At 49.2% G+C, this 15,043-nt stretch overlaps 1 protein-coding gene across 2 annotated transcripts in view; it reads right to left on the bottom strand.

Moving 5' to 3' along the window:
• Positions 1 to 15,043, bottom strand: part of LOC134540821 (gamma-soluble NSF attachment protein-like) — a 57,178-nt gene that overhangs the window by 40,416 nt on the left and 1,719 nt on the right. For both annotated transcript variants that reach the window (XM_063383778.1, XM_063383779.1), the window contains exons 2-4: positions 10,059 to 10,126; positions 9,537 to 9,621; positions 1,210 to 1,227 (exon numbers count right to left, since the gene is read on the bottom strand). In XM_063383778.1, coding sequence (XP_063239848.1) covers positions 1,210 to 1,227; positions 9,537 to 9,621; positions 10,059 to 10,126 — 171 coding nt within the window. The remainder of the gene's footprint in view (positions 1 to 1,209; positions 1,228 to 9,536; positions 9,622 to 10,058; positions 10,127 to 15,043) is intronic.

Below are 15,043 nucleotides of genomic sequence, written 5' to 3'. Positions count from 1 at the left end.
ATCAAATCAGTCCGGTAGGGCTTCTTCAGCCACAGAAATCAGTCTGAAGTCATCAGTCGCAGTCAGTCAGTGGGAATCGATGCAACACCGCCACCAGGACGACGAATGGTGAGTAACCACGTCATAATGGTTCAACAATGACAGTTATGAGCATGGCTGTAGGCCAATGTAGGGAAATTAAGGCTTAATGAAAACTACTCTCCCTCTCTCCTCAAGAAAATCTTCAACAGTTATAATTAAAATCACTCTTCGTTTTAAACTACTCTACAGTAACTTGATAAATTTTTTAAAGTTCAATAAATAACTTAGAAATAATTAAAACGTAAAATCTTTAGATAGATAAGGGAATAACATTAACAGTTAACATATCACATGTGAGAATGATTAAAATAAAGTTGGCAGGACTGCAAGCGCAGAGACCGTACACGATTAGCAAAAACAATTGAGGATAGGATTACAGGGACAGAAATGGTCGACAGCATGACGTCAATCTAACCTCTTATCCCCGCTAGGTCAACTATGGTTGTTCAAACAGATGTATCTGTGTCGTATTAGTGTCCAAGTATAAATGCTGTTCAAAGTAATGTGACTAGCTCTGTTGTCCAGTCCTGAAATGTTGATTGAAAACTGCTAGTTGTCTTGAAGTTGGGGATTCGTGTTTTAAGGGTTAACCTCTTTGTATGCATCAGAAAAGGGACTCATCACCCTTCCTTTCTTTTAAAATGCTTAAAGATAAGTGGTGGAGAAACACCCTCTAGTATTCTGATATCCACGTAGGGCTTTACGGATATCATGAATCAGTTTAGATATCAATCCCGACAAAAATCACCACCTTTCACATTCCCATCATCCATCACATTAATTTCATTATCACATTTTGCATTTCCACTTTCCTTTCATATCCATCTTTACGGTCGACAGAGGATTAGAAAGTCGACGGCCGTAACAAAGTAATAAATAACCGACCAGATATTCATACAGTGGTATTTTAATATTTGTTTAAAAAACGAGTGACAATGCCATGATTGAACTAAACACTACTGGACTGATAGAGTAAATAGTTAAGTTGTTTGTAAAAAAATTATAGCAATCATCCATTTATGTTTTAGCAAAGTAGAGTTCATGAAATGCTTTATGAAACAGACTGACAAAAGCCAAAACAAAATTTTTTCTGTTTAATGTGTATTCTGATATGAAAAATATACTTACTTTGCAGCATGAAATAATCTGTATAGCAGGTTAGGGAATAATATTTTTAATTTGTAATAGAAAAAGAGCATGTGTAAAACTGGATAATCTTAAAAGAAGTCTCTGCAAAAAAAAATTAAATCTACTAATTTGTGGCACACTTTTGTACAGAGATAAACAGTGTGGAACATAATGAACACAATCACAGTACTAAAAATACTACAAAGTGTCAAAATGTAACTACAGAAAAATAATGCATTTAGGAAATGGCAGTAATTTCCTCCCTTTTCAGCAAGGACTGTGGGATCAAATGTGAATGAATAATACTGAGAAATTCATATTTTAGCTAAACAATACATAAAGTGTTTATAAAATTACAAATATTATTTAACTTAACACATATGGTGTTAAATTTATCACAAATATTAAACCAATCAATAAATTTATATAAATCATTCTGCATGATGCAACTTTAGGATTAACAACACTTAACAGGTACAGAATATAATACAATTAAAGCACAGATTATTTATGAAGAGCTCATTATTTATTTTAAATTAAATTTTTCCTTCAATCTAAAGAAACATAATTTTATGATATTCAAATCAATGTTACACAATAAATATAGAGAATGTGATTCGTAACAATGCAAAAAATTATCTGCTCAAAAATAATTTTATAAATTAAAAAAAAAAAAAAAGCACTCAATTATGTGATGGAAACATCTGCAGTGATTCAGGGCAAGTGACAACGATGATGACATGCTCAGGTAAGAAGATGGTTTTGGATCCCCAACCATCATAAAAAAAATCAAGATACTGTGATGGTTCACTATTGCCTTCTGCAGAAAGGAAATTTTCCACAGTTGAAAAACATCCGACCCGGTCAGGAATCTAGCCCAAGACTAGAGATATGTAGAAATTTTCCATTCGGAAAAATAACTACAAATTTTTCTGGAAAATTTACCTTTATTTCATTACCAATAGAGATTTTCATAAATTAGGATAGGTAGAGTTAAGTTATACAATATTTTATTTTCTGCAGATAAGTAGGTGCTGTTTAAATAACAAATTTTTCGTTCCCATCAGTGGGTAGAAGGTAGCATGGGACCTAGCCCAATCTAAAATGTTAATGAGCAATAAGGTGGTAAAGAAAAACCAAATGTATGTTTTATTTGGTTCTGTCTGTGAAAGTATAAATCACTGGAAATTTTTTTCGATTTTACAAAATATTATCATAAAATTTCCCCAAAAAAACTTTTCCGGAAAACTAACATCTCTAAGACTCAAAACTCATTAGCCGGAGGCTCTAGAATGCTGTAACAATATGGGCAAGGGTGTTCAGCTCTGCTGCAACTGTTGCGTTGTCACGTGGACGACGGCAGCTGCGGGAAGGCTGGACTTCCCACCCCCGACACTGTGGGATGCCGTCGCACTGCCCCCAACCCCCCCACGGACGAAGGGAGCGGTCGAGGCCAGCAGAGGGAAGGCTGGACTTCCCACCCCCGACACTGTGGGATGCCGTCGCACTGCCCCCAACCCCCCCACGGACGAAGGGAGCGGTCGAGGCCAGCAGAGGGAAGGCTGGACTTCCCACCCCCGACACTGTGGGATGCCGTCGCTCTGCCCCCAACCCCCCCACGGACCGAAGGGAGCGGTCGAGGCCAGCAGAGGGAAGGCTGGACTTCCCACCCCCGACACTGTGGGATGCCGTCGCACTGCCCCCAACCCCCCCACGGACGAAGGGAGCGGTCGAGGCCAGCAGAGGGAAGGCTGGACTTCCCACCCCCGAAACTGTGGGATGCCGTCGCACTGCCCCCAACCCCCCCACGGACGAAGGGAGCGGTCGAGGCCAGCAGAGGGAAGGCTGGACTTCCCACCCCCGACATTGTGGGATGCCGTCGCACTGCCCCCAACCCCCCCACGGACGAAGGGAGCGGTCGAGGCCAGCAGAGGGAAGGCTGGACTTCCCACCCCCGACACTGTGGGATGCCGTCGCACTGCCCCCAACCCCCCCACGGACCGAAGGGAGCGGTCGAGGCCAGCAGAGGGAAGGCTGGACTTCCCACCCCCGACACTGTGGGATGCCGTCGCACTGCCCCCAACCCCCCCACAGACCGAAGGGAGCGGTCGAGGCCAGCAGAGGGAAGGCTGGACTTCCCACCCCCGACACTGTGGGATGCCGTCGCACTGCCCCCAACCCCCCCACGGACGAAGGGAGCGGTCGAGGCCAGCAGAGGGAAGGCTGGACTTCCCACCCCCGACACTGTGGGAAACCGTCGCACTGCCCCCAACCCCCCCACGGACCGAAGGGAGCGGTCGAGGCCAGCAGAGGGAAGGCTGGACTTCCCACCCCCGACACTGTGGGATGCCGTCGCACTGCCCCCAACCCCCCCACGGACGAAGGGAGCGGTCGAGGCCAGCAGAGGGAAGGCTGGACTTCCCACCCCCGACACTGTGGGATGCCGTCGCACTGCCCCCAACCCCCCCACGGACCGAAGGGAGCGGTCGAGGCCAGCAGAGGGAAGGCTGGACTTCCCACCCCCGACACTGTGGGATGCCGTCGCACTGCCCCCAACCCCCCCACGGACGAAGGGAGCGGTCGAGGCCAGCAGAGGGAAGGCTGGACTTCCCACCCCCGACACTGTGGGATGCCGTCGCTCTGCCCCCAACCCCCCCACGGACCGAAGGGAGCGGTCGAGGCCAGCAGAGGGAAGGCTGGACTTCCCACCCCCGACACTGTGGGATGCCGTCGCACTGCCCCCAACCCCCCCACGGACGAAGGGAGCGGTCGAGGCCAGCAGAGGGAAGGCTGGACTTCCCACCCCCGAAACTGTGGGATGCCGTCGCACTGCCCCCAACCCCCCCACGGACGAAGGGAGCGGTCGAGGCCAGCAGAGGGAAGGCTGGACTTCCCACCCCCGACACTGTGGGATGCCGTCGCACTGCCCCCAACCCCCCCACGGACGAAGGGAGCGGTCGAGGCCAGCAGAGGGAAGGCTGGACTTCCCACCCCCGACACTGTGGGATGCCGTCGCACTGCCCCCAACCCCCCCACGGACCGAAGGGAGCGGTCGAGGCCAGCAGAGGGAAGGCTGGACTTCCCACCCCCGACACTGTGGGATGCCGTCGCACTGCCCCCAACCCCCCCACGGACCGAAGGGAGCGGTCGAGGCCAGCAGAGGGAAGGCTGGACTTCCCACCCCCGACACTGTGGGATGCCGTCGCACTGCCCCCAACCCCCCCACGGACGAAGGGAGCGGTCGAGGCCAGCAGAGGGAAGGCTGGACTTCCCACCCCCGACACTGTGGGAAACCGTCGCACTGCCCCCAACCCCCCCACGGACCGAAGGGAGCGGTCGAGGCCAGCAGAGGGAAGGCTGGACTTCCCACCCCCGACACTGTGGGATGCCGTCGCACTGCCCCCAACCCCCCCACGGACGAAGGGAGCGGTCGAGGCCAGCAGAGGGAAGGCTGGACTTCCCACCCCCGACACTGTGGGATGCCGTCGCACTGCCCCCAACCCCCCCACGGACCGAAGGGAGCGGTCGAGGCCAGCAGAGGGAAGGCTGGACTTCCCACCCCCGACACTGTGGGATGCCGTCGCACTGCCCCCAACCCCCCCACGGACGAAGGGAGCGGTCGAGGCCAGCAGAGGGAAGGCTGGACTTCCCACCCCCGACACTGTGGGATGCCGTCGCACTGCCCCCAACCCCCCCACGGACCGAAGGGAGCGGTCGAGGCCAGCTGCGGGAAGGCTGGACTTCCCACCCCCGACACTGTGGGATGCCGTCGCACTGCCCCCAACCCCCCCACGGACCGAAGGGAGCGGTCGAGGCCAGCAGAGGGAAGGCTGGACTTCCCACCCCCGACACTGTGGGATGCCGTCGCACTGCCCCCAACCCCCCCACGGACGAAGGGAGCGGTCGAGGCCAGCAGAGGGAAGGCTGGACTTCCCACCCCCGACACTGTGGGATGCCGTCGCACTGCCCCCAACCCCCCCACGGACGAAGGGAGCGGTCGAGGCCAGCAGAGGGAAGGCTGGACTTCCCACCCCCGACACTGTGGGATGCCGTCGCACTGCCCCCAACCTCCCCACGGACCGAAGGGAGCGGTCGAGGCCAGCAGAGGGAAGGCTGGACTTCCCACCCCCGACACTGTGGGATGCCGTCGCACTGCCCCCAACCCCCCCACGGACGAAGGGAGCGGTCGAGGCCAGCAGAGGGAAGGCTGGACTTCCCACCCCCGACACTGTGGGATGCCGTCGCACTGCCCCCAACCCCCCCACGGACGAAGGGAGCGGTCGAGGCCAGCAGAGGGAAGGCTGGACTTCCCACCCCCGACACTGTGGGATGCCGTCGCACTGCCCCCAACCCCCCCACGGACCGAAGGGAGCGGTCGAGGCCAGCAGAGGGAAGGCTGGACTTCCCACCCCCGACACTGTGGGATGCCGTCGCACTGCCCCCAACCCCCCCACGGACCGAAGGGAGCGGTCGAGGCCAGCAGAGGGAAGGCTGGACTTCCCACCCCCGACACTGTGGGATGCCGTCGCACTGCCCCCAACCCCCCCACGGACGAAGGGAGCGGTCGAGGCCAGCAGAGGGAAGGCTGGACTTCCCACCCCCGACACTGTGGGATGCCGTCGCACTGCCCCCAACCCCCCCACGGACCGAAGGGAGCGGTCGAGGCCAGCAGAGGGAAGGCTGGACTTCCCACCCCCGACACTGTGGGATGCCGTCGCACTGCCCCCAACCCCCCCACGGACCGAAGGGAGCGGTCGAGGCCAGCAGAGGGAAGGCTGGACTTCCCACCCCCGACACTGTGGGATGCCGTCGCACTGCCCCCAACCCCCCCACAGACGAAGGGAGCGGTCGAGGCCAGCAGAGGGAAGGCTGGACTTCCCACCCCCGACACTGTGGGATGCCGTCGCACTGCCCCCAACCCCCCCACGGACGAAGGGAGCGGTCGAGGCCAGCAGAGGGAAGGCTGGACTTCCCACCCCCGACACTGTGGGATGCCGTCGCACTGCCCCCAACCCCCCCACGGACCGAAGGGAGCGGTCGAGGCCAGCAGAGGGAAGGCTGGACTTCCCACCCCCGACACTGTGGGATGCCGTCGCACTGCCCCCAACCCCCCCACGGACCGAAGGGAGCGGTCGAGGCCAGCAGAGGGAAGGCTGGACTTCCCACCCCCGACACTGTGGGATGCCGTCGCACTGCCCCCAACCCCCCCACGGACGAAGGGAGCGGTCGAGGCCAGCAGAGGGAAGGCTGGACTTCCCACCCCCGACACTGTGGGATGCCGTCGCACTGCCCCCAACCCCCCCACGGACGAAGGGAGCGGTCGAGGCCAGCAGAGGGAAGGCTGGACTTCCCACCCCCGACACTGTGGGATGCCGTCGCACTGCCCCCAACCCCCCCACGGACGAAGGGAGCGGTCGAGGCCAGCAGAGGGAAGGCTGGACTTCCCACCCCCGACACTGTGGGATGCCGTCGCACTGCCCCCAACCCCCCCACGGACGAAGGGAGCGGTCGAGGCCAGCTGCGGGAAGGCTGGACTTCCCACCCCCGACACTGTGGGATGCCGTCGCACTGCCCCCAACCCCCCCACGGACGAAGGGAGCGGTCGAGGACAGCTGCGGGAAGGCTGGACTTCCCACCCCCGACACTGTGGGATGCCGTCGCACTGCCCCCAACCCCCCCATGGACGAAGTGAGCGGTCTAGGCCAGCTGCGGGAAGGCTGGACTTCCCACCCCCGACACTGTGGGATGCCGTCGCACTGCCCCCAACCCCCCCACGGACGAAGGGAGCGGTCGAGGCCAGCTGCGGGAAGGCTGGACTTCCCACCCCCGACACTGTGGGATGCCGTCGCACTGCCCCCAACCCCCCCACGGACGAAGGGAGCGGTCGAGGCCAGCTGCGGGAAGGCTGGACTTCCCACCCCCGACACTGTGGGATGCCGTCGCACTGCCCCCAACCCCCCCACGGACGAAGGGAGCGGTCGAGGCCAGCAGAGGGAAGGCTGGACTTCCCACCCCCGACACTGTGGGATGCCGTCGCACTGCCCCCAACCCCCCCACGGACGAAGGGAGCGGTCGAGGCCAGCAGAGGGAAGGCTGGACTTCCCACCCCCGACACTGTGGGATGCCGTCGCACTGCCCCCAACCCCCCCACGGACCGAAGGGAGCGGTCGAGGCCAGCAGAGGGAAGGCTGGAGTTCCCACCCCCGACACTGTGGGATGCCGTCGCACTGCCCCCAACCCCCCCACGGACGAAGGGAGCGGTCGAGGCCAGCAGAGGGAAGGCTGGACTTCCCACCCCCGACACTGTGGGATGCCGTCGCACTGCCCCCAACCCCCCCACGGACCGAAGGGAGCGGTCGAGGCCAGCAGAGGGAAGGCTGGAGTTCCCACCCCCGACACTGTGGGATGCCGTCGCACTGCCCCCAACCCCCCCACGGACGAAGGGAGCGGTCGAGGCCAGCAGAGGGAAGGCTGGACTTCCCACCCCCGACACTGTGGGATGCCGTCGCACTGCCCCCAACCTCCCCACGGACGAAGGGAGCGGTCGAGGCAAGCAGAGGGAAGGCTGGACTTCCCACCCCCGACACTGTGGGATGCCGTCGCACTGCCCCCAACCCCCCCACGGACGAAGGGAGCGGTCGAGGCCAGCAGAGGGAAGGCTGGACTTCCCACCCCCGACACTGTGGGATGCCGTCGCACTGCCCCCAACCCCCCCACGGACGAAGGGAGCGGTCGAGGCCAGCAGAGGGAAGGGGCACTTCCTGTGCGTCTGAGCAGTTAGGGACCGTCTGGCCATGCACAAAAGAGTCAGAGCAATCCATAGCTCAAGAGACGTTGGGCAATGCGTGTGTCCAAAAGCAATAATGTAATTCCTAATATTTAAGTTCTGGGTTCCTACTGAGTGCAGAAAACTAATCACGTAGTTTTTCATGTGCTGTACAACATAGAATAAATAAGAATAATTTTATTTATTTAAAAAAAGTACCCATACACTTACTGAATTTAGCCTGAACGGTCTACCTACAGAATTTTAATTTTCAAAAATAATAAAACTAAGTGAAGCATCTGTACAAAATGGGCACCTTAATGCCAGCATTTTGGAACTGAAATATTATCAGAGACTTTCATTCCCTTAATTAGACATACTATTTTTCCCCTACAAAAACGAGTTTTGCTATTTGGGTTTAGAATATATCTTAACACTTCACATGACGACGAGCACCGACTCCAACAGCAGTCCCTCTGATCTGGCATGTTCGGGAACACAGTCACGCTGAACTAGCGATTTCGCTCGATCACTAAACGTCAATATAGTTTAATCCGGCGTCATGCAACCTATACATCATCCCTACTCAGTAGTTTGCCACTGTCTCACGCCTGGCATGGAGAATTGACAAATCACGAGGCAGGAGGTTGCAGTGAGCGCACGTGACTGGCAGTGGATTCCGAGTTCGCCTTCCGGCTGCACACACGTCGGACCTTCCCGATGCCCCGGTAGGGATCGAGGCACCACGAACCTGGCACGTCCTTTAGACGTCCGTGCTCTTTACGCCCCTGTCCGTGGCACCCAGGACATCATCATCAAATCCAAACACACAGCGAGAATACCAAAGAAAAATTAATGTGCAGTGCAATGGTATTTACAACTAGCTGCTCTACTGTTTAAAAAAGTCTATGAGAACACACTGTGTCCCTGATCTGTACCTCTTTTCGGAAATAAAAATGGCTGATTACACCTAAAAAAAATTACTAACAAGAGCGGTTTGATCAGTGGTGGATTACAGAATGAGCCAAACCAAATAATGCCAGAACAATAAGCGCCAAATGTACCTACACAATTTTCCAATAATTCTACACAATTTTTATACCAGCAATCCTGCATCAGAAAATATGAAAATATTAAAAATTATAATCAATCTACATAAATAAAAATGAAAATGTTCATTCATTAAAAATCTTAAATCACCAAAGTTCTAGACCGAATGCTTTGTAATTTTGACACAACGTTGCATTTGAATACATGCATTTTTATATACCTATGTCACACCTGTGGCAGGTAAAAAGATACATAAAAATATAGATAAGTAAAAACATAAGTTTTTTAATATTTTCATTGCCAAAGAGTGACATATATAGAGGTATAGAGAGAGATATTGTTACAGGTATATAGAGGAGAGAGAGATATGGAGATAGTAGAGTAATAGAGAGAGAGAAAGAGACGCTCTGTTCTTATTTCTAACAAAAAAAAAAAAAAAATTGAGGCATTGTAGAACATGCCGTGGATTAACAAGTAAATAAATAAAATTGCTGCTATGAAAAAAGGATACGATCTCTTCTGCTTGTGACAATCTGCAGCTTTCAGTAGGCAGTCCTTGCATTGCTCGAAAGACTTCCCATTTCTAAAACAGGTTGCTGGAAAAGAAACATATAAAAACAGTTAAATTGCTACATTGGTAACGTTCAAGACACACAGCCAAGATATCTTAAAATTTTTTAAACATTACATTCCTGCACAAAAAATAACTTTAAACAAAATCACAGTAAACAGCTCAATGGAGCTCAATAAAACGAGTAACTTAGAAATAAAACATTTTAACTACCTAGCTTAAGTATAAGAAAAAATTAGCTGTAGCACTATACATCATTTTTCAAAATAAAATTAAGGTAAGAGGTTTGAATAAGTAACAGAGCGGCCGCGAACAAAGTTACGACCTTGCACAGAGGAATACCTTTCTTAATTAATAAACAAAAATTAACAAAAAAAATATGGATGCAAAACTAGAGCCCCAGTATCAGCTGTAAATCAAGGCTGAAGACATGATAATAAAAAAACACAAATATCAAGTTACCTGCTTTACTGTATTCATCTGCAGCTTCTTCATAATCAGGTCTCCATTTCAAAAAAGATGTTTTCAAGCTGCAATATAAAAGCCAACATCTCCAATTTAAAAAAAAATTGGTCCACTGTAAACATACAAAATAGTGTGTTCGCAAACTGTGGGGCATAAATTTTATGGGCAATTGGGAATACCAAAACAAGCAACTTTTGTGAGGCTACATACATCCATAATCACATGCAAACAGTAGCACGCCAACTTGGATTTCCAGCGCAAACAATTCAATAGTCACTTTTTATCAACTTTGTGTATTGTTTCCAATAACAATGATATTAATTACAGATTAATATGAAACTATAACTAATTTGATGTGAATGTATGGCATCTCTAAAATATCTCTATAATAGATATGATTCAATATATTTATAACATGAGTCATGCTGGCCCAGATTTCGATCAAATAACAAGCCGGTTCGGAAAAATTGTGAACCATGTCCTTAATTTTTTTCATTCTTAGCTTATTTTAAAAATTAAATAAATAAATAATATATTGATAAAGTGGGTGAGAGGATGGTGGTTGCAGCATCACAAAGTTCAAATACTCCCCGGAGAGCAGGCATCAAGTGCAAAGGTTGGAAGTTAGCCATACACACTAGCAACCGGCCGTTTGTTGTCAATCACCTCCATGGCATGAATCTCACAGTTTCCGTTATTGGTTAAAACAAGAGGCAATCTACCTCTTTGGTACATTTCTGTTGTGTAGGCGCCCTTGGTAAATGCACACTGTTTCTGCTGCAATTCCTCTCACCACCACACGCCCTACACCACCGCCAATATAGGCCATCGCTGCAAGTGTAGTATGTCGTGCTGATGTTAATAAATTCTGAGAATGCATCACCACATTCACTAACAGTCAAAACTGAAATAATTGCTAGGTAGACGTAATACAACCAACCATCCACTGTGATGTCCAATGACCAATGGTTGCTAGTGCGTATGGCTAACTAACCATCCACTGTGATGTCCAATAACCTATGGTTGCTAGTGTGTATGGCTAACTAACCATCCACTGTGATGTCCAATAACCTATGGTTGCTAGTGTGTATGGCTAACTAACCATCCACTGTGATGTCCAATAACCGATGGTTGCTAGTGTGTATGGCTAACTAACCATTTACTGTGATGTCCAATAACCTATGGTTGCTAGTGTGTATGGCTAACTAACCATCCACTGTGATGTCCAATAACCGATGGTTGCTAGTGTGTATGGCTAACTAACCATTTACTGTGATGTCCAATAACCTATGGTTGCTAGTGTGTATGGCTAACTTACCATCCACTGTGATGTCCAATGACAGATGGTTGCTAGTGTGTATGGCTAACTAACCATTCACTGTGATGTCCAATGACCAATGGTTGCTAGTGTGTATGGCTAACTAACCATTTACTGTGATGTCCAATAACCTATGGTTGCTAGTGTGTATGGCTAACTTACCATCCACTGTGATGTCCAATGACAGATGGTTGCTAGTGTGTATGGCTAACTAACCATTCACTGTGATGTCCAATGACCAATGGTTGCTAGTGCGTACGGCTAACTAACCATCCACTGTGATGTCCAATGACAGATGGTTGCTAGTGTGTATGGCTAACTAACCATTCACTGTGATGTCCAATGACCAATGGTTGCTAGTGCGTACGGCTAACTAACCATACACTGTGATGTCCAATAACCTATGGTTGCTAGTGCGTACGGCTAACTTACCATCCACTGTGATGTCCAATGACAGATGGTTGCTAGTGTGTATGGCTAACTAACCATTCACTGTGATGTCCAAAAACCAATGGTTGCTAGTGCGTACGGCTAACTAACCATCCACTGTGATGTCCAATGACAGATGGTTGCTAGTGTGTATGGCTAACTAACCATTCACTGTGATGTCCAATGACCAATGGTTGCTAGTGCGTACGGCTAACTAACCATCCACTGTGATGTCCAATAACTGATGGTTGCTAGTGTGTATGGCTAACTAACCATTTACTGTGATGTCCAATAACCTATGGTTGCTAGTGTGTATGGCTAACTTACCATCCACTGTGATGTCCAATGACAGATGGTTGCTAGTGTGTATGGCTAACTAACCATTCACTGTGATGTCCAATGACCAATGGTTGCTAGTGTGTATGGCTAACTAACCATTTACTGTGATGTCCAATAACCTATGGTTGCTAGTGTGTATGGCTAACTTACCATCCACTGTGATGTCCAATGACAGATGGTTGCTAGTGTGTATGGCTAACTAACCATTCACTGTGATGTCCAATGACAGATGGTTGCTAGTGCGTACGGCTAACTAACCATACACTGTGATGTCCAATAACCTATGGTTGCTAGTGCGTACGGCTAACTTACCATCCACTGTGATGTCCAATGACAGATGGTTGCTAGTGTGTATGGCTAACTAACCATTCACTGTGATGTCCAATGACCAATGGTTGCTAGTGCGTACGGCTAACTAACCATCCACTGTGATGTCCAATGACAGATGGTTGCTAGTGTGTATGGCTAACTAACCATTCACTGTGATGTCCAATGACCAATGGTTGCTAGTGCGTACGGCTAACTAACCATCCACTGTGATGTCCAATAACCTATGGATGCTAGTGTGTATGGCTAACTAACCATCCACTGTGATGTCCAATGACAGATGGTTGCTAGTGTGTATGGCTAACTAACCATCCACTGTGATGTCCAATGACAGATGGTTGCTAGTGTGTATGGCTAACTAACCATTCACTGTGATGTCCAATGACCAATGGTTGCTAGTGCGTACGGCTAACTAACCATCCACTGTGATGTCCAATAACCGATGGTTGCTAGTGTGTATGGCTAACTAACCATTTACTGTGATGTCCAATAACCTATGGTTGCTAGTGTGTATGGCTAACTTACCATCCACTGTGATGTCCAATGACAGATGGTTGCTAGTGTGTATGGCTAACTAACCATTCACTGTGATGTCCAATGACCAATGGTTGCTAGTGCGTACGGCTAACTAACCATACACTGTGATGTCCAATAACCTATGGTTGCTAGTGCGTACGGCTAACTTACCATCCACTGTGATGTCCAATGACAGATGGTTGCTAGTGTGTATGGCTAACTAACCATTCACTGTGATGTCCAATGACCAATGGTTGCTAGTGCGTACGGCTAACTAACCATCCACTGTGATGTCCAATAACCTATGGTTGCTAGTGTGTATGGCTAACTAACCATCCACTGTGATGTCCAATGACAGATGGTTGCTAGTGTGTATGGCTAACTAACCATTCACTGTGATGTCCAATGACCAATGGTTGCTAGTGCGTACGGCTAACTAACCATCCACTGTGATGTCCAATAACCTATGGTTGCTAGTGCGTACGGCTAACTTACCATCCACTGTGATGTCCAATGACAGATGGTTGCTAGTGTGTATGGCTAACTAACCATTCACTGTGATGTCCAATGACCAATGGTTGCTAGTGCGTACGGCTAACTAACCATCCACTGTGATGTCCAATGACAGATGGTTGCTAGTGTGTATGGCTAACTAACCATTCACTGTGATGTCCAATGACCAATGGTTGCTAGTGCGTACGGCTAACTAACCATCCACTGTGATGTCCAATAACCTATGGTTGCTAGTGTGTATGGCTAACTTACCATCCACTGTGATGTCCAATGACAGATGGTTGCTAGTGTGTATGGCTAACTAACCATTCACTGTGATGTCCAATGACCAATGGTTGCTAGTGTGTATGGCTAACTAACCATTTACTGTGATGTCCAATAACCTATGGTTGCTAGTGTGTATGGCTAACTTACCATCCACTGTGATGTCCAATGACAGATGGTTGCTAGTGTGTATGGCTAACTAACCATTCACTGTGATGTCCAATGACCAATGGTTGCTAGTGCGTACGGCTAACTAACCATCCACTGTGATGTCCAATGACAGATGGTTGCTAGTGTGTATGGCTAACTAACCATTCACTGTGATGTCCAATGACCAATGGTTGCTAGTGCGTACGGCTAACTAACCATACACTGTGATGTCCAATAACCTATGGTTGCTAGTGTGTATGGCTAACTAACCATCCACTGTGATGTCCAATGACAGATGGTTGCTAGTGTGTATGGCTAACTAACCATCCACTGTGATGTCCAATAACCGATGGTTGCTAGTGCGTACTGCTAACGCTAAAAGTCTGTATTCCGCTTGTCACCTGCTTTCGTGGAGCATTTTTTTAATAGTTCATTAGAGTTTGAGGAAAGCAGAATCAGTGAATTTTTGCAATACTGAATTTGAGTGGATATTGTAAACAAAAGTTGGCTCATCAGAAACAGTTAATATTGTGATGCAATGTTAATTTTATTTGTATCGTAGATTGGTAGTGATATAGCTACATTCTACGTCTTTAGTATGTATATATATATTTTTATAGGGTAACAGCGGTAAAATAAGAAGTTTTATTGAGATGGAAATGAAAAAATAAAAAGTATATTCAATTGTAAAATACTATATGGGTATTGCATTAAAGATGAGAATGGTAGGGTTTCTTGTGTGCAAAGCAAAACAGAAATATATCGAATTTGCAAATGTGTAGAAAACTACAATTTTAACCATTCTAGTAGCTATATTTTGTGGTAGCATAATTAAATTTTCTTACAATATAAATAAATACAATTATGAAGAATTTATGATACAGCAAAAATTCTGTGAAGTAATAAATAAAAAACATGTATCGCAAAATGTGCTGTAATAGTTACGAATATAAACTAGGTACATTCAAATATAAAATTAAATGTATTTCAGTACAATAATACATGCTAAAATTGGTAGGGTTCTAGCATATTGCACAATACTCAAAATGTAAAATCACAATGAAATGTAAAATTATAGAATAGACTAAATGGTATCACAATTTACTTTAAGTAATGTATTTTTGGT

Source organism: Bacillus rossius, chromosome 17 (genome assembly GCF_032445375.1).
Source record: "Bacillus rossius redtenbacheri isolate Brsri chromosome 17, Brsri_v3, whole genome shotgun sequence".
NCBI classification, from domain to species: domain Eukaryota; kingdom Metazoa; phylum Arthropoda; class Insecta; order Phasmatodea; family Bacillidae; genus Bacillus; species Bacillus rossius.
This window is presented reverse-complemented; position numbering and strand designations above follow the sequence as displayed.